At 39.6% G+C, this 22,696-nt stretch overlaps 1 protein-coding gene across 1 annotated transcript in view; it reads right to left on the bottom strand.

Annotated features, from left to right (window-relative positions):
• The window catches only part of LOC134795503 (sodium/hydrogen exchanger 3), a 92,038-nt gene that overhangs the window by 36,855 nt on the left and 32,487 nt on the right, over positions 1-22,696 (bottom strand). Inside the window, exon 2 of the mRNA XM_063767361.1 lies at positions 9,756-10,023. Within this exon, the coding sequence (XP_063623431.1) occupies positions 9,756-10,023 (268 nt within the window). The remainder of the gene's footprint in view (positions 1-9,755; positions 10,024-22,696) is intronic.

Here is a 22,696-nt window from a genome sequence, read left to right as displayed (position 1 = left end):
TTTTTTCGACATTGTAAGGCAGTATCAACCTGTATATGCCGACCCTGACGACATTTGTATGCCACCTTCTCGACATCTGTATGACACTATGCCGACATTTGTATGCCACAATCGACATTTTTACGGTCAAAATAGCCGTATAAATGTCGCCATACAAATGTCGCGACATGTTGCCAATAATATTTTTTAGCGATATTTCCTACACAATACAACCGATTCACTTATTTATTTTACTATATATTTTAACACTATATTTGCAACCTATTATTATAAAATAAACATTTTTATTTCAACTATGTACCGACGTATTAAGCGTCCATACAAATGTCATTGTAGTCGTACCAAAATATATCGAAAGAGATTCTTACCTGTTTTTAAATAAATTAAACTGTTTCCGCGTCCACATTCGATGTCAATCGATGCCCAACTAACCGCACTATTGCATCGTAAATTTAATTTAACCGTTATTCAATAGACAAAGAATATTATAGGGGGTATATTTAAGTCAAACAAAACAGGTGCCGCGCGGGACAGCGACAAAAAGGCTTGTTTTATTAAATAACGCATTAATTTATCAATATGATTAAATCAGTTCTCTAGAAAATGCTCTTAAAAATACAAAGTTGTTTATAATACGTTGCCTACATCCAAAGTTATGATGTTTTTTATTGCGCTATGCCGCCACTGGGACACGCGAAAAAGCGGCAAATTTCGCCGTTTTTGGAACTTGAAATGCGATTACGTCAGAAACAAATAATATTTTAGGTACAGTTGTGCATGATTTTTAAAGCTTATAATACATTGAGTTAAAATATATACATACCCAGTCTTTTAGTCCTATGGACTTCGAGTTTTAGCCGTGGGACAGCAAAAAAATGCCTATTTGAAAATTGACCCAGCATTTCTCCTTTGAAACTCGGTTTGCAGTTCCCGTACAGTCATAAATGAATACATTTTTCTTGATAAATCGCAAGTACTGGTAAAAAATTCGCAACCATACACTTGTCACAAATCGTAAACAACGACGGGTTGCTGGGCATCTGGGCTCTAATTACCCTAATTGTTTCAATTTAGGTAGTAATCACTACAACAGTGGCGTGGATATCTGTAATGCGTTTAATACATTTTTTGAGAGTGTTTTTGATACCTCAAACTCCTCTTATAACCTTAACAATAGTTCTATGAGCAGCAATCAGTGCGATGCAATGTCCGGAATCGATGTAACTTGCGAGATCGTGTTAAGTTTCTTAAAGCGACTAGATAAAACTAAGGGGCCTGGTTGTGACGGCGTTCCACCTTTCTTTTTATCTTCTTGTGCTGAGAGCCTTGCATGCCCACTAACCATTCTATTTCAACGATCTTTAAAGGACTGTATTTTCCCCTCCATCTGGAAAAGGGCCCACATTATTCCTATATATAAAAAAGGTTCAAAGTCCAATATCGAGAATTATCGACCTATCTCTATCCTCAATACCATAGGAAAGCTTTTTGAATCCATAATTTTTAAACAAATTTACCCCCTTGTCTCTTGTGGGATCTCGGATAAACAGCACGGTTTTCTAAAGGGACGTTCTACAGTTTCCAACCTAGCTTGCTTCACGAATCATGTTTTAACAGAAATGGAAGGAGGCGGGCAAGTCGACGTGATATACACAGACTTTGAAAAAGCGTTCGATCGTGTCAACCATGCTATACTTCTCATGAAGCTTGAAGCACTCGGAATTCATGGCGACTTGCTCAGATGGGTCAAATCATACCTCACTAATCGTTCCCAAGCTGTAGTTCTTGGCGGCTATAGGTCTGATTACATTAATATTCCCTCCGGCGTGCCCCAAGGCTCCCATCTCGGTCCTCTCTTTTATAATGCTTATATATACGATATTAATACATGTTTTGTAACCGCACGCCATTTATTATATGCAGATGATAAAAAAGTATTCATGCGTGTTAAATCTTTAGCAGACTGCGAACTCCTGCAAAATGATCTTAATAACCTAGTCGAGTATTACTTCCGTAATAAGATAACAATAAGTGTTAATAAGTGTCAGTGTATAAGTTTTACTCGAAGTCTTAAACCATTTAATTACTCATACCACTTTAATGGCGTAGCGGTGAACAGAGTCGATGTTGTGCGTGACCTGGGTGTAATTCTAGATTCTAAAATGACAATGAGAAATCACGTTGACTCCATTATTAACAGATCATATCGCAGTTTAGGCTTCGTCATGAGGACCTGTAAACCTTTTCATAGCTTGTCATGTCTAAAAGTCGTATATTACGCATATGTGAGATCCATCCTTGAATATGCATCACCTATCTGGTCAGTTTGTTACGCTGTTCATAAAGACCGCATCGAAAAAATTCAAAAAAAATTTGTAGCTCATTTAAATTTTAAATTTAAGAAACCATCTGCTGGGTACAAAGGTAATTGCCGGGAATATAACCTACTTTCACTAGAAGCTAGGCGCAAATTAGCTGATATGAGTCTACTTTTCGATATAACTAGAAATCGTTTAGACTGCCCTGAATTATTATCTGGTCTAACGTTTCGAGTTCCAAGACGTCGAACTCGACATACAACTCTATTTCATGTTCCCTTCCACTCCACTAACTATGGTTCTAACGCCGTGTTATCACGGATCCCTCACTTGTATAACACTGAATTCTGCACTGCCGATCCTTTTGTAGGTTCTAAAAATAAATTCAAAAAATATATATATTCCATTTTGTTCAAAGAAAATTAACATAAAATCAGTTTCTGTTTTTATTACTATTGTGTTTCTACATTTAACTTCAGTACTGGTACTAATTGCTCCTTAAATAAATACATACATTATATTACAACATCTCTTTATATCATAAGATCATAATTTTTTCAAGCTATGTGGTCCTGGTTGCCAGGGAAATGCAGTTAGTTGTACGTTCAGGTAGGTGTACTTTTTAGATTCTAACTCCTATAATAATTCTATGAACAATAAACTTTCAGTTTGAATAACTACTACATTATGATGTTTATCTTGATATTTTTGTGAACGTCTGCTGGTGTCTGATTTTCAACTAATGCAATGTCATGGTTTTGTTTTGTATTAGAAGTAGGTATTTTTAACTAGATTACTTATACATTTTACAACCGGTTTATACATTTTACAACCGGTTTATAGTATTTCTAGCGTATCGAGCATTTGTGTGTATTGTACATTCTCATTGTTTTCTTATCTTTGTTATTTTTAATCGTTATATAATGTAACTCAATGGATGACTGTTATTGGCCTTATTTTTATGTAAGCATTAATATGTCTTAGTTATATTTACGGCTGTTGTTATCCTGAATACCAATAAATAAAATAAAAAAATAAATAAATCTGTCCTAACCTTTCAGTGTGCCTACTCATTGGACAGGTTGAATACCATCCCTTAATCAGAATTCAGAATCCCAACTTTATAAAACAAATACTTTTACAGCAGGCAAAGCAATTTTTGTGAGTAACATATCATCATCATCATCATCATCAGCCTACTCTCGTCCACTGCTGGACATAGGCCTCCCTATTGCACGCCATTGAGCACGATTTGCGGCAACTCTGATCCAGCTCTTGCCAGCCGCCTTGCGAAGGTCATCGCTCCATCTAGTTTGAGGGCGTCCTACGCTACGTTTGCCGATGCGCGGTCTCCACTCGAGAACTCGTCTACCCTAACGGTTATCGGTTCTACGGCTAATATGACCGGCCCACTGCCACTTCAGCTTGCTAATCCGGTGGGCTATGTCGACGACTTTAGTTCTCTGACGGATGACTTCATTTCGAATACGATCCCTCAGAGAGACTCCGAGCATAGCCCTTTCCATAGCTTGCTGAGCGACTTTGAATTTATGGACCAGTCCTACCGTGAGTATCCACGTTTCGGCTCCGTATGTCATCACGGGTAGGACGCACTGATTGAAGACTTTTGTCTTCAGACTTTGTGGGATTGATGACGTGAAGACTCGACGCAGCTTCCCATATGCTGCCCAGCCCAGCTGTATCCTTCTATTCGACTCTTTCTCGAAGTTGTTCCTTCCTAACTGCAGTATTTGCCCGAGGTAGACGTATTCCTGAACAACCTCGAGAACAGCCCCTTGTACTGCAATAGGTCCCGGAGCAACACGTTCGTTGAATATAACTTTCGTGTTGTCCAAATTCATCCGGAGACCTATGCGTTGAGAAGAATCAGCTAGACCGGTCAGCATATGTTCTAAATCCTGCAACGTCTCAGCCATGATGACGATGTCGTCCGCAAATCGCAAGTGTGAGATGTATTCGCCATTAATGTTAATACCATGTTCCTTCCAGTCGAGCGTTTTAAACATATCCTCCAATGCATTTGTGAACAATTTGGTGGAAATCACATCCCCTTGTCTCACACCACGATGCATGGGGATAGACTTAGTCTGCTGGTTTTGGACTTAGACGGCCATGGTAGCTGCGTTGTACAGACATCTCAACACTTGGATATATCGCCAGTCAACTTGGCATCGCTACAGGGAATCCAGAACAGCCCAGACTTCAATGGAGTCAAAGGCTTTCTCATAGTCCACAAATGCTAAGCACAGGGGCCGATTATACTCTTCAGTCTTCTGTATAATCTGCCGCACTGTGAAGATGTGGTCTATGGTGCCGTATCCTCCTCGAAATCCGGCCTGCTCCGGTGGCTGAAATTCGTCGAGTCTTCGTGCTAGGCGGTTCGTGATGACCCTCGAAAACAGCTTGTAGATGTGGCTTAGGAGCGAAATGGGTCGGTAGTTCTTCAATAGGGCCTTATTTCCCTATTTGAAGAACAGCACGACAACACTCCTACTCCACACCTCTGGAGTTCTCCCATCGAAGAGAACGGCGTTAAAGATGTTCTGGAGCTCCTTCAGTGCAGGTTTGCCTCCCGCTTTCAGAAGCTCAGTTGTAACGCCGTCCTCGCCGGGGGCTCTTCCATTTTTTAGCTGTCTGAGGGCCATCTCGATTTCGTCAGTGCTGATTTCTGGCAAGTCTTCGGTAAAGTGGCGGATCAATGTGGCTCTAGAATCCTCATTTTCGGGATCTGGTTGAGATGCATGCGAGGCGTATAGCTGGCCATAGAAGGATTCGATTTCAGAGAGAATCCCCGACCGGGACGATACAACAGCCCCACCAGTTGTGGTCAGCTTCGTAAGGTGGCTTCTTCCAAGGGACTGGACAAAAACTTTTGACCCCCGATTCTGCTCAATGAAGCGTGTATTGGCGCACCGGAGGTCACGTCGTACTAGTTTGCCAATCCTCTTGTTTAGAGCCCGTCGCTCTGACGAAGTGGCAGGTGGGTCTTCCCGTCGTACCTTCATGAGCCTGAGGGTTTCCTCCGAAAGCTTCGACCTCCCGGCTTTACGCTGTACTTCGCAAAATCTCGTACCTTCATCCCTGAGGATTCCAACCACATTCTTGAGGGTTTGGTTTATGTCAACGGCATTTGTGGTTTCCACGGCAGCGAATCGGTTCTCCAGGTTCGACTGGAATGCTTCAGATCCGACCATGGTTTGGAGCAGGCTAGGTCGGAGCCTGGACTTCATCAAACGGACACGTTCGAGCTTATAGTTGATATTCAGAGAGCCTCTAACAAGTCGGTGATCACTACCGGTGTTGAACCTGTTGATCACTGAGACGTCTCTGAATATATGCTTTTTGTCGGTTATGATGAAGTCGATCTCGTTTTTTGTCATAGTATCGGGGCTCCGCCATGTCCACTTCCTTTGGGGCTTTTTCTTGAAGAACGAATTCATCAAGAAAAGCCCCTCTCTCTCGAGGAAGTTGACAAGCATTTGCCCCCTATGATTCCGGCTACCGAAACCATGGGATCCTACTACCGACTCGCTGCAATTCTGTACTCCCACTTTAGCGTTGAAATCACCCATGACAACGTTGAAGTGGGCCTTGGTGGTGCGATGTAGGGCCTTCGATATGTCATCGTACATATCTTCCACTTCTTCGTCCGTGTGTGTCGAGGTCGGTGCGTAAACCTGTACCACCTTGAGGCTGTATCTCTCATTGAGCTTTATTACGAGGTACGCAACCCTGCTCGACACACTCGACATTTCTACGACGTTGTCACAGAGGGCTTTGTTTACCAGGAACCCTACGCCACCTTGGGATAGCTGGTCTCCCTCTCGAAAGTACATAAGGTGGCCCGATTCGAGGGTTACTGTGTCCTCCCCCTGTCTTCGGACTTCGCATAGTCCCAGAATGTGCCACCTTATCCTTCCGAGTTCTTCTTCGAGTTGTGCCAGGTGCTCATCCAGCCGTAGCGTGCGTCCGTTGTACGTCGCCAAGGTCAGTTGTTTGTGGCGGCCTTCCGTCACCCGGCGATTCTTCGCACCCCCTACCCTACCGTTACCGAGGCCGCCGAACGACATAATACGCCGAGTAACATAAGAAGGCATAAAAACGTAGGAAACTTTTTTGGGCACAATATAGATGGTACTTGGCCTAGTTTCCTTACCTAAGAAAAGTTGTGCCTTTGGATACATTTCAAATGCAAAGGTACCTACAGTCGTCGTCAGAAATGTATATACATTTTTCGCCTTATCACAAAGGAGTAAGGTGCAAAATGTAAACATATCTTTGACGTCGACTGTACATTGATAGACTACACAGAAAGGAAGAGTTTCGTTTATTATACCGTTCGGCGTAGGAAAAGAGAATTGGAATCTGCACTACGTAAACATGTCAACAAATTACAAATTTCCCTGACCATTTTACGAGTATTTTTTGCCCTGATTTCAGACTAGTTCTGCAAAATTCTGCAGAGTAACCGCTCCATCCGAATCGCCAATTTTCAGTTTCTGCGTTAATGTACTGCTAAGTACTTATTTGTCCATCCACTACAGTGCATTTAAAGATCATACAAGGTGTAATGTAGTGACGTCACAGCATGAGGTCATTTTAGTATGAACCGTTTTGAGCATTTTGAGGTAGCCCTTGACAGAGACAAGTTAGAAATGAGCTACTAATCTCTAATTTCTAACTTTGTATTGCTTTAATACAGTTGGTAACAGAGAGCCATTCCATTTTCATAAATATACAGGATTGATTAAGGCCATACAAAAACTCTTATTCTACTGAAGTAAGTTGACATATTACTATTAAACCAAGCCACTTGATTGATGAACGCTAACTACCTAGGATAATCAATGCCCGACCAGACGGAGTGGCTACAAGCGATCGAAAATTAAACAAATCAACTCGAACGATTTTTTCCGCACCGCAATCAAAATGGAAATTTAACGAGTTTTATTCTTTCTGTTTACCTATAAAACTATTTTACTTTTAAAATGTTTCCGGTGAAAATAAAAAGTAGAAATTGTTTTCACGTTCTAGTGAGAATTTTAAACTCTACTTTTACTCATTTTTTACTGTGACCTCAGACCTGAACATGCATTTGAAGATTCAAACTTACAAATCGATGTAACTTTGTTATTACTTTCCTCCGCATTTAACTTGTGCTTCATAACATTGACAATAACAGACTGAAGGCCGATTCGAACTCACGTTTTGATGTCAATCATTGTGTCATTATGTTATTATTCGCGCGTACATTTTTCATGTATGAACAAATACAATCGAAATGCACGCGCAAATGATACCTAACAATCTGACATTAAAATGTAAGTTATATTGGCCTCTTAATCACTGGATCACTTTCGTAACGTAAGGGGGAAAGGAAAAATGGCCAGTATGGAAAGCTCTCAACAGACTTAGGACGGGAGTTGGTCGGTCAAAAGATAATCTTCTGAGATGGGGAATTGGGCGACAAGGTGATACATCCTGCGAGTGTGGAGTCCCTCAAACAACAATACACATGAGACAGTGTTCTCTGTGCTCAACGACGTACACCGAGGAAGATCTCCTGAGGGCTACACCCCGAGGGCTGGAAGTGGCAAAGCATTGGCAGACAAAAATTTAGTTTTAAGAAGTTTGATCCCTTTACACGAAAAGAAGAAGAAGACTTTCTTAACGCTACGACATATGTAGTTCGTAGCAATTAAATGTCCGCATGATCGTAGCGATAACTATTCGTACTATTCGTAGCTTGTTGTAAAAGTTTCAAGAGACATTTCCGATCATCGATCTTTTAACAATTTGATATACTTTTAACAATTTGATATAATTTTCATGTTATTTTGATAAGACCTTGAGTCGTGGGCGCCGCCTGCACCAATCAGTGTGAGCCGCTAACGCTGATCAGTGCGCACGAAATGCAATCATGTCTCGTGTCAAAAGGCACCTCGTCCGCACTTAAACTATGAGTGTTTGGAGAGTAGGTATAAGAGCGTTTTCACATTGTCCGATCCGATATCGGATGTCGGAAGGAAGTGAAATGTAATATATGTCTTTCTCTGTATTTATATATGCATTTAATAAATCATTATTACTAAAAAACGATAAATAACGCAAAAAAGGTGGACTTAATGCCAATGGCACTCTCCTGCAGCTGTTTTTGTCATAGGCGCCTTCTGATATCCGATATCGGAAAGGCGCTTCCGATAAATTTAGCCATATCGGAGCCCCCCGTCAGCTGTCGGACCGATAATATTTGTTTGTGTGCGTATGTGTAGGCATAATGCTTGTTGTAGTGTGCGTGACCGCTATAAATTATAGCCTATAATAGATGGCGCCCGGGCCCGCCCCCGCGGCCTGACTACGCGGCTGTAGGATCCTATATTTGATATCGGATCGGACAGTGTGAAAACGCTCTTATACGTGAGCGTGAGATGCCTGATGCTGATGGCACGACTCAAATTCGTCTCAAAATAAGGAAATCTTTATCAAATTGTCAAAGCATAATCAGCCTCCCAATAGTCCCAATGTGATTTAAATGTCGACGATCCGCATGACCAACTCAAGGAGCATTATGAAAAATATGTGCGAGCACAAGTATGAAATTAAATTGGCGTCCTTATTTTATTTAAAATGTTATACTTCTATTAAGTACGTACGAGCACTCCTATTACAAGTACCTACAACGTAGTAAGTACTCCAGTTAGCCGACCAAGTTTCTAAATACGGACACGGGTAACTTTCTTACGTGATTACCCTGGTTCATTTACCCGGGTAGAGATTAGCTCAAAGGCGATCCCTATATTGAACCTTACCCTTTTACTTGCTTAAAGGTGACGGACTTCTGATACGCAGAAATTTCAAGAATACTGTCCCCCGTAACAATATCTAGGACGTGTCGTGTGTTAGACTAGACCAAGCTAAGTAGACAGCGATTTTGATAGCATAGTGCAAGTGTTATTTTAAACGTCATAATTTCAGCACGCTTACCGCGAAACGGAGTGGTCATTAACAGGCGTTCCCCTCTGTCGAAAATAGGCGGCCAATGGTCAACCACATGTCAACCACATGTATGGACTGACGTTTATCTGACATGGCTATTTTGACATTACGTATACATTTGATGTGCCCCTCCCCCGCAAAAAACGGCAGACTATTTTGTACCGAAAATTATAGAAATGGCGTCTTCGTTTGGTTATATCGTATAAAAATGTCATTCGATGTTGTATAAAAGAGGTGAGGTTTTACGTTTTATACAATTCAATCTCATCAGAGCAGTTCGATTTGAGTTCGATACTCATCTCCTTCTTTCGTTTCGGGTGGTAAAAGATATTATAGGTCTGACATTTATTTTCAAGGAACACAAATTGTTTCCCAAACTATGAAAATATCAGCGGTAGTATTTATACAGTAAAAACTTACCTATTTTAGCCAAGCTGGCGAAGAATATCCACAAGCCGATGAGAAAAGGCGTTTCGACTCGGTGGAACTCGAAGGCCGCTATCACGAAGGTCCTCTCCTTCTTAACGCTGGCTGTGGCCGGCAGGTCAGTGGTGGTCTCGAGCTGCTGCCGGAGCTGCGTGCCCGAGTCGCCGGGCAGCGGGGCCACAGGCCCCATGGGGCCGAAGCCGAGGCCGGGGTACGTGGAAGTCCCATCGACAGTTATGGACGGACTCTGTTTCGTGGTACTCTGAAACAAAGAATGATAGATTAGAAATGGGAAAGAGGAACGGTACTCAATACGGATGTGAAGCGAGAAACAACATTCCACTATTGCGAGGTACGCCCTATTATATTATAATCCTGAAGACACACGTTATGGATTGTACCTACGTGCGGCTTATCGTTCTACAAAAGGTACGCGAGCGAACCTTTTGCAAATTACACAAACAACAGAAAGAAATGGTAACAAAGCATATATTCTTAAAGCATCCGTTGGTGCGTTAATATTAAAATGACGGTTGAGAGAATTCATTTTACTTAGAAAGCAAAATCTTATAATATTAGGAGTGGTCCCCTAATATTATAAGTTTTTTCTTTCTAAGTAAAATGAATTCTCTCAACCGTCAATACGGTTGCTAACAAACAGCTTGCTTCTTTGGAAGACTCGTTACGTATATGTACTTTAACGTTCTCATAATGTACGAGACATCATTAAAGTTATACTTGTAGGTTGAAGATCAACTTCCTTATACGACCCCTTCTTAATAACCCCTAGTTTGAGCGTGTAAATTGAACTAGGAGCAACTAGCAAAGTTTATCCTCAGATACAAGTAAGTATATATATTAATATTATATATGTCACCGTAAAATTGCAAAAATCGTTAGATTATAATATAACTAGTGATATTATAAACTGTCGAAATATTGTGTACCGTAACTTAGTGATTACAATTTTACGGATTGTTTTTAGGTAGATTATAATCTATCGACGAGAAACCGTAAGATTGTGAACTGACACACGGCGAAACGCACCTCGCGCGCTGATTGGCGGTCTTACGGTAGGCCGTTCTATGTCCATAGAGTTAAGAATCAAACACAGGTGTCAGTGAAATAAATCAAATACGCTTCAAATATTGTGAGATCAAGTATGTATTTATTATTAAGTAGAGAATCAATAATTCTGAGATTATGTAAGAAAAAATACTAACAAAATAATAAAATCAGAAACAACTTTCTCGTGAAACAAAAAAAATATACAATATACCGTGTTTTTATTGAATTCCGTTAACTTCGGGGTATGGTTAAGTACGTTTAAGAGAACTAAATGGCATAGATAATTTTCAAAAAAAATATTTTTTTTTTTGCTTTTGTGAAAAAAAAAATTAAGTTAGAAAAGTAATTAAATGTAGCATATAGCGTTGTTGTAACACGGGCATTAGATTTAACTCAACCAAACAATTGAAATCTGTGACATATTAATGTCATTTCGAACATCGATCGACCGAGATTGTACTTAAGTTTAGTAGCAAATGCATGAACTCATTCTAAACACTAATCAATATGTAAACCGGCCCTAAGGCAAGTGTACACGCTTGTAGAGGCCTTATAGGAAAAAAATAAATTATTGATTATCTCCGAAATGGAGTTAATTAGAATATCGGTGTCTTTGACAACGTTACTTGATTTAAGCTCAGGAATGCACCCCTGAAATTAACGGAAATCAAAAAAAACACGGTGTACAATTATAAACGTAACTTTTTTTCTCGTGAAATTCAACTAATTATAAAATAAAAAATCAGAACCGCAGCAATATTTCCCCTCTAACACATAGCAAAATAAAAAATAATAATAACAAAAAGTCGAAACAAAAATGCACCATAAAATAGTTCACTTATTGTTACACGTCAAAGAGCTGTGGCACTTAGAGTTACAAAGAACTTTGGCTTTCTTGCAACTACATTTATTGGAAATGCATTGTCCATTTTTAATTTTTTGGCAGTTGCATCTTTTAATGCCTTGTCCGCCAAATGACGAAGACAAGGACGCTATACTTCTCAACGGTAATGTGATCTGAAAAAAAAAGTTAATATGTATTAGATTTAAAGGGCAGGGTAGCCGAGCCGTTATATCTAATTATATTATATATTATATTATATTATTTGGGTTCGAATCCCGGTAAGGGCATTTATTTGTGTGATGAGCACAGATATTTGTTCCTGAGTCATGGATGTTTTCTATGTATTTAAGTATTTGTATATTATATGTATCGTTGTCTGAGTACCCACAACACAAGCCTTCTTGAGCTTACCATGGGACTTAATCAATTTGTGTAAGAATGTCCCTATAATATTTATTTATTTATTATTTATTATGAAAGCGAAAGTGTGTCCGTCTGTCTGTCTATTACCTCTTCATGCTGAAACTATTTAGTTGAAATTTGGTATATAGATACGTTGTCCCGGGGAAGGATATGGGATAGTATTTATCCCGAAAAGCATCCCTTAAGTGAGATAATTGATGCATCGCCTGATAATTGATGTAAGCATATGCTTAAATTAATTGACTGTCATTACATTTTATCTAGGCATTATATTTGTCTCTCAAATAAGGAAAATTGTGTGGGGAATCAACAAAAAGCAGTAAAAAAAACAGATACCTACTCAAATTACTAATTCCACGTAGACGAAGTCGCGGCCAAAACTAGTATTAAATACATTGCTAAAAAGGTGATATTTTATAGAAAATTTATACTGACCTCTGGAATCTTACTGAGTAGTTCAGCATTTGGAGAGAAAAGAACAGCATTTCGAGGCACCCAGTCTTTGATTATGCCAAACGCAGTGCCAACTTGATATAACTCGTTCTTCTTGTTTAAAACTCTTCCAATCAGATTTTTACGGTCCAACGGTCCCCTGTCAACTTTTGGAACCTCAACCAATACAGTCGAACCAATACTGATATCTTTAAATTTCTTAGACGATGTGGCTAGCATTTTATCTGCCGCTCTTTTTAAATGTATATGCGATTGTGTTCTTTCTTGCACAATACTTTGTTCATTTACATCTAAACATATATTTTCCTGCTCATTGTCTGGTTTATGATCTGCAACTACAGGAACACTCTCATGTAAAGCAGGAAGTAATTCAGGATTTTTTCCAATGCTAATTTGTTTTAAGATAATCACTTCATGCCCCCTTGTTACTGTTTCTTGTTGTTCAATCTTCTGAGTGTCTATTTCTGAAATATGTATTCTATTTACTTTTTCCTGTTTATTGTATGGTTTATGAATAATAGCATCTGCAACTACAGGCACACTCTCATATAAAGCAGGAAGTATTTCAGGACTTTTTCCAATGCTAATTTCTTCTAAGATAATCACTTCATGTCCCATTGTAGCTGTTTCTTGTTGTTCAATCATCTGAGTGTCAATTTCTGAAATATGTATTCTATCTACTTTTTCCTGTTCATTGTCTGGTTTATGAATAATAACATCTGCAACTACAGGCACACTCTCATGTAAAGCTGGAAGTAGTTCAGGATTTTTTCCAATGCTAATTTGTTCTAAGATAGTCACTTCATGCCCCCTTGTTACTGTCTCTTGTTGTTCAATCTTCTGAGTGTCTATTTCTAAAATATGTATTCTATTTACTTTTGCCTGTTCTTCCTCCTCTTGATCTTTTTCTGAATTTTGTTCTTTGTTGTTGTTAATCTCTTCAAATAAAATTTCTATATCTTCTTCTGTTTCTAATTTTGATATTACATTTTTAGATAAGTAGGTGGACGAGAGCCCGAGTTTTGGATCCGCACCAAACAAGGCTTTATACGGAGTTCGAGCAATTGTTGAATGGTATGATGAATTTTTCTGGAATTGAACGAAATAGCACCCAATGGACCAATTAGTAGATTTGTTATCTATCATCCAAGCACGAATCATATTTTTTACGTCTTGATTTGAACGTTCTATACTTCCTTGACTTTGCGGATATCTAGGCCTTCCATTAACTATTTTACAAGCAGGCCACAAACTGACTATTTCTCTTAGTACAGATGCTGTGAACTCGCGTCCATTGTCACTTTGGAGGATATGGGGGCAGCCAACTTCCAAAAAAATCTTTAGAATCTCGATAGCCACTTCTTTAGCTTCTTTACTTTTTAATGGTCGCAAAAAACAAAATTTTGTTAAATGGTCCTGGTATTGTAACAACCATTTATACTCATTATCTGGAGATGTCTGAAAGTCCACAAGATCTATTTGTCCTCTTCTATTGAAGTCGTCAGAAATCAACGGCTTTACGACAATACCTTTTTTTGGGAAGCTTTTCTTTGATAGGCATGTTTTACATAAATTCAGGAATATTGAAATCGCGAATATAGGCACCACATATTTATTTTTCAAGGCGTGAACAATTTTGTCTCGGCGTCCGTGTCCAGTAGCAATATGTGCTTCGAGTATTTTTTGGTAATAATCTTCTGTTGGAATTATTTGTACTACAGGATCCGAGATATCCTTCCTTTTCACTATTAAAACTTTTTGGTTACCAATATTCATTACATCGTATTTTTTTGCATGATAGTAATGCTTGTTTGTTGGCCGGTGTCCTTGAGATTTCGCTGTATTATACTCGTCTAGCAATTTTACTACACTTTTTATTTTTTGTTTTGTCCATTCTAATTTTTTACTATTTTCATTATGCCCACTGTAATACTTTTGTAACTCTGTGGTAAATTCTTCCTCATCAACAATAACTGGTATTTCCGAGTTTTGTTGATGGACAGGCTCAATATCCGACATTGTAAATATTATCTCACAAGATATCAAATGAGATCACACAGGTTCACAGCCATATAAATATTAAAACACGAAAAATATAACTTAGGTTATGTTCGGTGAAAAACACTGGTTTATCATTTGAACTGCAGTTCTTTGGTAAGTCACAGATTAATTTTACTACAGAAACAATGTCCATGTAACTAATTCTAGCGTTTTAAGTAATTTCCAACACGAAATCAATTTAAAGTAACCAATACACTGTTTGTTTACATTCGGCAACTGATGTATTTATTGACACTAAAATCCCACCAAAAACATTCTGTAAAAAACTAGCCAAGTCTCGATGGAGCTGCTTGTTTATCTCTAAAAAGTAATGAAATCTAGACAAAGTCGTGCCAAGTCTAAGGTTCCTTACTGCGATTTCTTTATTATTATAGTTAATGTTGTGTGACTTGGCCGTTGAAGGGTACACAAGGGTACAAAACCAGGTGCTCCATGACACCAAACATACAGTATAAAAAATTATTTCCAGTACAGACGGACTTCTTTTTGTAGAAACGTGGGCATATTGATTTATTTTATTAGATTTTCTTATTTGACACATTTTTTTCTTTTTAGGAGTAGTTTTTTTATTACCATATCTCTAAAGGCTCCGTCACACATGAGCGTTTTCAAAGCGCGGCGTGAGCGGGGCACGATGCGAGCGTGACGCGAGCGCGTGGCGTGAGCGATCTGCGCTTGGACGCAGCGGCCCGCCGGCGCGCTACGCGCGCGACCCGCTTTGATCACGCCCGCGCAGTCACACACAACACAGCGCGTGTTGCGAGCGGTCACCAGCAACACTGTCATCCCCAAAACGATGACGACTGACCTCCCCACGCGGTGGGGAGCGACCCGCCACAGCCGTCGCAGCCGAAAGGCGGGCACGGCCTCTCATACCTCCCTAAATGGGAGGTATCGAATGATGTACAGCGAGCGGTCACTCGATTACTGAACGTTGGACGTTGGAAAGCATGATCATGGACGTTGAATAGTTTCACGAGCGTTTTGTAGTCTGCAGCAGTATATTGCGACAATACTGCCGACTGCATTACTGCAGCAAATGTCAAATACGATGATGCTGACCGAATTTTTGATATTTACCTCAGTAATTCAGTCGGCAGTAGTGCATGCTGCAATCCTGCTGCAGTATAGCTGCCGACTGCGGCGCATTACTGCCAAAAATGTCAAAGTTGATGTATTTTTAACCGCCTTAAAATAAAGGTTCTCAGTTTGACCCGTATGTATGTTTGTTCGCGATTATCTCGCGTTTGGCTGAACCGATTTTGATGCGGTTTTCAGAAAAGTGTTTGTTACATTCTGGTAAAGGTTTTAGTATACATAGATCTGAGCTGATGCTGAACCCTGGTTGTACCTAGTGGAACTCAGGTTTGGTGCAACATAAGCCCACGCTATTTTGGTCATCCGTCACATCTTGATGAGCACTTGGGAGAGCAGTACCTTAGACAGAGCTGATGCTGAACCCTGGCTGTACCTAGTGGAACTCAGGTTTGGTACAACATAAGCCCACGCTATTTTGGTCATCCGTCACATCTTGATGAGCACTTGGGAGAGCAGTACCCAAGATAGAGCTGATGCTGAACCCTGGCTGTACCTAGTGGAACTCAGGTTTGGTGCAACATAGGCACACTTTGTTTTGGTTAACCGACTTGTCGTCGTGTGCCTGTTGCAGAGTTCCACTAGGCGGTCATCAAAATGTAACGGATGACCAAAATAGCGTGGGGCTATGTTGCACCAAACCTAAGTTCCACTAGGTACAGCCAGGGTTCAGCATTAGCTCTATCTTGGATACTGCTCTCCCAAGTGCTCATCAAGATGTGACGGATGACCAAAATAGCGTTGGCCTATGTTGCACCAAACCTGAGTTCCATTAGGTACAGCTAGCGTTCAGCATCAGCTCTATTTCAGGTACTGCTCTCCCAAGTGCTCATCAAGATGTGACGGATGACCAAAATAGCGTGGGCCTATGTTGCACCAAACCTGAGTTCCAGTAGGTACAGCCAGGGTTCAGCATCAGCTCTATCTTGGGTACTGCGTTCCCAAGTGCTCATCAAGATGTAACGGATGACCAAAATAGCGTGGGCCTATGTTGCACCAAACCTGAGTTCCACTAGGTACAGCCAGGGTTCAGCATCAGCTCTATCTTGGGTACTGCTCTCCCAAGTGCTCATCAAGATGTGACGGATGACCAAAATAGCGTGGGCGTATGTTGCACCAAACCTGAGTTCCACTAGGTACATACAGCCAGGGTTCAGCATCAGCTCCATCTTGGGTACTACTCTCCCAAAGGCTCATCAAGGCGTGTCGGATGACCAAAACAGTGTGTGCATATGTTGCACCAAGCCTGAGTTCCACTAGGTACAGCCAGGGTTCAGCATCAGCTCCATCTTGGGTACTACTTTCCCAAAGGCTCATCAAGGCGTGTCGGATGACCAAAACAGTGTGTACATATGTTGCACCAAGCAAAACGCCTATGTCTGACGGAGCCTTAATACAGCTGAGACCAGCTGAGGGTTCTTCATCAGATACTTCAGACCTTCGATTTTTGACATCAAATGAAGCGGCCCACCAATTTGAATATTTTTTGTAAAGGCGGTATGTCGATCTACAATAGTTTGGTTGGGCTCTTGTGTTTTCTAATCAGGGTCACCAGGTACTCCAGATCTTCGATTATCCTAGTTTTTGTAGTTTTCCCTTTATGTGGCCATTAAACCCTAACTCTGTACCAAATTTCAGCTCTCTGAGTTTATGGGAAGTACTAGTTCTATTCTGATGATCATAAGTGAGTGAGTGTGTGTCATAAATGCGAAATTTTGCTTTCGCTTAACTTCGGAACTAAATGACCTACAGACTTGAAATTTTGGATTTTAAGTATGTGATTATAGCTTACTGGATGACGAAAATTTCTGCGTTCTGGTCTTATCCAGAGGTTCTCAAATAGGGACCTGAAAATGCGGCGAAATGGTTCCAGTAAAGGATGGTACGGCAGTGTTTGCTTCGCGCTCGACTTGGCGGGGGCACTGCCGTGCCCCCCGATATGGCGGCGCGCCTCACGACGTTCAACCAATCAGCGCTCGAGGCGCGTTCCTTCGTACGCGAGTTCACAATATGACGGTTTCACTTCGATAGATTATAATCTACCGAAAAATAAAGCGTTAAATTGTAATCACTAAGTTACGGTACACAATAATTCGACAGTTTACAATATCGCTAGTTAGATTATAATCTAACGCTTTTTACAATTTAACGGTGACATATATACCTATGTGAAGGCAACTCGTGTGAGTAGTTCTTGTTTGGAAAAGTTGTATTATTGCCGTCATAGTTCCTACGTTGCACTTTCAATTTCATCTACTGGTACAGTCAGCATCAATAGTTGCGGATGAAACAATGCACCAACTGCCACCCAGGTACCTATACTTTTCCAATTAGAGATAAATCTATTATAGTTCGCGTTCAGAAGTATTTGTTACAATCTAATTGTTCTACATATAAACACTTATCTCTTTTTGTTAAAAGCTGTTTAAGTATAGGAGATACTTGTGAAGCGTAGTCTGATCCGCTACTTTTGATGCTAACTGTACAGCCCTGCGATACACAACAACAAGATAACAACCGTAAGTGATATTAAAAAATCTGTTTGAACTTGGAATTTATTTCACGAGAAACGGTAAACAATTTATGAGCCGCGGAGCCGAAGACAATAAGTAGAGTTCCACAATTTAATGAAATGTAAGATGTACACTGAGTAAATGCTGCTCCTACCCTTCTCATAAGATGCGAACCCGAGAAGAGGACCCGTGAGGATGTAAACCACGAAACTAAATTAAGAACTTATTAGTATGCAATGTTGCAAAGGCGCGTTTTTAATATTTCATCAACAACATATCTACAAAACAATACATACCTACCTACTCATAACGAATTTGATCTATATTAACTCTTCAAAAACCCCTATATGTTGTAAGTAGCCTCGTAAGACCCAGGGCAATTTTTGAGCTTTTGATTTGGAACTTTGTTTTAATTACGAGGGTAGGTAAATAAAATATACAAAAATGTTATCCACATGTAGAGGAGAATCTCTTTTCCCGCATCTCGCATTCAGCTCTAGAGATTAAAAGTTACGCTCGAGATGATCGCTGCCGATTACAGCTCCTCCCAGAGCGGCATTCGGCACTAACCAATCTGTTTTTGACTTGACACTTCACATAACCACGGAACAAAGAAAGCGCGTGCCGCACCCTAACTTTACTGCAGTTTGGTCGGATCAATATAAAATAACTAAAATATTATATAATATTGTCTTCGGTTACCGCGATAGTTACTCATGAAATAAAACTAAAGTAAAGGGTTCGAAACGTCGGGATGTAGTATGTATTCAATATACGCGATATAATCCGTTTTAATAGTTTTATTTCATAAAAATATTATATTTCGATAAGAAATTGGAAATAGGTGTAGTAGTATTGAAAAGAAGGTAACGTCATCAGACTCATCAGCCTACCAAATCGGTCCCTTAAATTAAATCAACCAGATTTAAGGGACCGTTCTGGTAGGTTAACATACTCGTACAAATGCAAGTGGTGGAAAGTTTCTAAAAAATATAAAAAGTTCTCGGATATTTCAGGAACAAAGTACAGTAAGTAACTATTTCATAGTGAACAAAGGCATGTTTCATTTTGGAAATGGAAAATATCGATTCCCATAAAAAATATGAGAAGTTTCCGAAAAATATTCATGTAGTAATTTCGCAATTATGGAAACCTTCCACGTCCCGCCTAGACGAAATGAAACGCTAAGACAAATGTAAATAACGTATTCAACATTTATTCAGCAAAGTATGGAAATAATAGCGTCTCGTTTCGTTTTATGCAAACGATTGTCATCTTAACTAGGCTATTAGGTTCACACACTGTACCTATAGTTACTTAATTTACACAAGTGCGAGCAGGATCCACTGCCAGTCAGATCACATCAAGTTAGGATCCTAAAATTTCGAACGCGTCTTCCGACCCGGAAAGATGATCCCGCTCATTGCAACCGTCATAATCTCGAATCGTTTATTTTGGTTGTACTTCATATACACGGTGGCCAAACAATAAGTGCATTCCCGTTGCCAGGGAGGTTTTGGGAGTATACTGAGCAACTTTTACTATGGGACCAACCCCGAAATCTCGAAAAACAAAAAATACCCTCTAGTACTAGCGGTTGACCAAAATCAGCTGCAATTTGTGTTAAAGGTATGAAAATCGGCACGATTAATCTTTAGGCCATTTGAATTAATTTGACCCGTAGCACCAAAAAAAAAAAAACAAACGCAAAGGAGTTATGACGTCATCTTTTTTTGTATGGAAAATAAAAATATACACATATATACAAGCCCTGGTAAGGGCATTTATTTGTGTGGTGATGATGATGAACACACAAATAAATGCCCTTACCAGGATTCGAACCTGGGACCTCCTGCTTCATAGGCAGGGTCACTATCGACTAGGCTAGGAGGCCCCGTTTCATTGATAGATTGATAGATCACAATTTGTAATGATAAAAAAATAAAAAAAAATACTAAAACTAAATATTTTCGTAATTAATTTCTTGGGGTAAGATATGAGGATATTGGGTATTACTTGAAGTATATTTTACAAAAAATAATTCAACGGTTTCGTATCTGGAGGAGCCCAAACTTGGTATGTTTTGAAAATGATTTTTATTTTAATTGAATGCAAGTGACGGAAATATAATAATGTGATATATTTTTAGAACCGACTCAAAATGTCCTTTCATTTAACACACGATAGGTTTCTGAACAAAAATTTGTTTTTTTCCATACAAAAAAAAGATGACGTCATAACTCCTTTCCGTTTGTTTTTTTGTTTTGGTGCTACGGGTCAAATTGATTCAAATGGCCTAAAGATTAATCGTGCCGATTTTCATACCTTTAACACCATTTGCAGCTGATTCCCGAATTTCAGGTTGTACCGCTATCGCTACCCATAGAAAATGGACCAGCCAAAATGTATGAAACAGCCAAATTTTCTTTTCGCGATTTTGGGGTTTGGTCCCATAGTAAAAGTTGCTCAGTATAATCCCAAACCCTCCCTGGCAACGGGAATGCATTTATTTTTTGGCCACCCTGTATATACTCTGTGAGTAATGTGAGTATACAATTTACTAGCTTCTGCTCGCGACTTCGTCTGCGTGGAATGATGATGATGATTGGTAAAAACTGTCCTGTATAATATTCCCCGGGCCTCAAACTGTATCCATGCCATTTTTAGGGTTCCGTACCTCAAAAGGAAAAAACGGAACCCTTATAGGATCACCCGTGCGTCTGTCTGTCTGTCTGTCTGTCTGTCTGTCCGTCTGTCACAGCCGATTTTCTCCGGAACTACTAGACCAATCAAGTTGAAATTTGGTACACATATGTAAGTTTGTGACCCGAATACGGACATGTAACGTAAACAAATGAATTTTAAACATGGGGGCCACTTTTGGGGGGTAAATGAAAAAATGAAAAAAAAAATTTTCAAACTATATCATGTTACATATCAAATGAAAGAGCTTATTGTAAGGATTTCAAATACTTTTTTTTTATAATTTTCGAATCAACAGTTTAGAAGTTATTCAAGAAAATAGGCAAAAAATGACCATTCCCCCCCCCTTATCTCCGAAACTACTAGGTCTAAAATTTTGAAAAAAATACATAAAATAGGTCTATACCTATAGATGACAGGAAAACCTATTAGAAATGTACAGTCAAGCGTGAGTCGGACTTAATTACAGTTTTTAATCCGACCCCTACGGATTTTTTAAAGAGATTTCACTCACGTTTCACATAAAAAATACATTGTTAACAGTGCCGGATTACTTAGAGTAGTAGTTTTCTTAGAGTAATTGGTGATAATTTTCTGATAAGATAATCATTTTAAATATTTAACGGTCTTACCTACTTACGAGTAATTGTAAGGTCAAATTAAAAATAATTTTTAAAAAAAATGTTAAATTGAGAGCTAGCTTATAGTTTTTTGTACTCGTCGACTTTAATGGTTGAATTGATAAAGACTTTGTAACCAATAAGCAAAACAAGCACGTGCTTACGGCCCCACGTTCAGGGAGGGCACCAAAATGCCAGGTTGAAAAAGGTGAACAAATTTTAAAATTAGGGACAGACACATCGTTTTTACCACACGATTTTTTTAGCTGTCCAAAAGCTAATTTGCAAAAATAATGGCGCGTAATTCTTTGGGAAACAATCGGTAGCAGTAGAAGAGTCGTGATTACATGCATAGATTCGATTTCAACCCACTCTTTTGCGGTTCGGCGTTAGGTCTTATGCGAGGCCTTCTGCCTTACGGCAAAGTTGATCTTCTGCCTTAATTACACTTGGGCGTGGATCCAAATCCAAGCTTTCCTCTTTCGCAGCTGGGCCTACTGCCTTTCTCACACTTCGCCAATTCAATTCCAAGCTCTCTGCTTTCTTGCATATTTTATGCATGAAAACAACCTCGCTGAGACCCTTAAATATCGAGCCCTATGTGAAGCTAGGCTGATAGAAAACTGTCCCATCCCTTTTCTGTATGAAATCCTGGATTCGCGCCTGGTTGGGACTAAAATTAAAATTGCGTTTTTATATCGAAAAATTTTCGCGCTCGCTTCGCTCGCGTTTTCAATTACTTTGTAAGGATATATGATAAAGGTGACATTCGGGTGGCGACTGCAGCAACATTACTCTGTTGCAACGTTACTGCTGCAGTACTGTCAACTTCCGTGATAAAATGATGTGACTGATTTCCATACTAAAAGTAAAAATGTACAACTGTCTATCATATTGCGTTTTTATATCGAAAAATTTCCGCGCTCGCTTCGCTCGCGTTTCTATTACTTTCTACGCTATGATAAAGGTGACATTCGGGTAGCGACTGCAACAGCATTAGGTACTCTGTTGCAACATTACTGCTGCGGCACTGTCAATTTTCGTGATAAAATGATGTGACTGATTTCCATTCTCAGCTGTAATGCGGCAATGAACTTCTCTCAATTTACCAAAAAATCAATGTAATCTTGATGACCCTAGGGAGAGGAGGCACCT

The sequence above is a fragment of the Cydia splendana genome, chromosome 12, assembly GCF_910591565.1.
Source record: "Cydia splendana chromosome 12, ilCydSple1.2, whole genome shotgun sequence".
Classification (NCBI taxonomy): Eukaryota; Metazoa; Arthropoda; class Insecta; order Lepidoptera; family Tortricidae; genus Cydia; species Cydia splendana.
The sequence above is the reverse complement of the archived record's forward strand: the minus strand, read 5'-3'. Positions and strand labels throughout refer to the sequence as shown.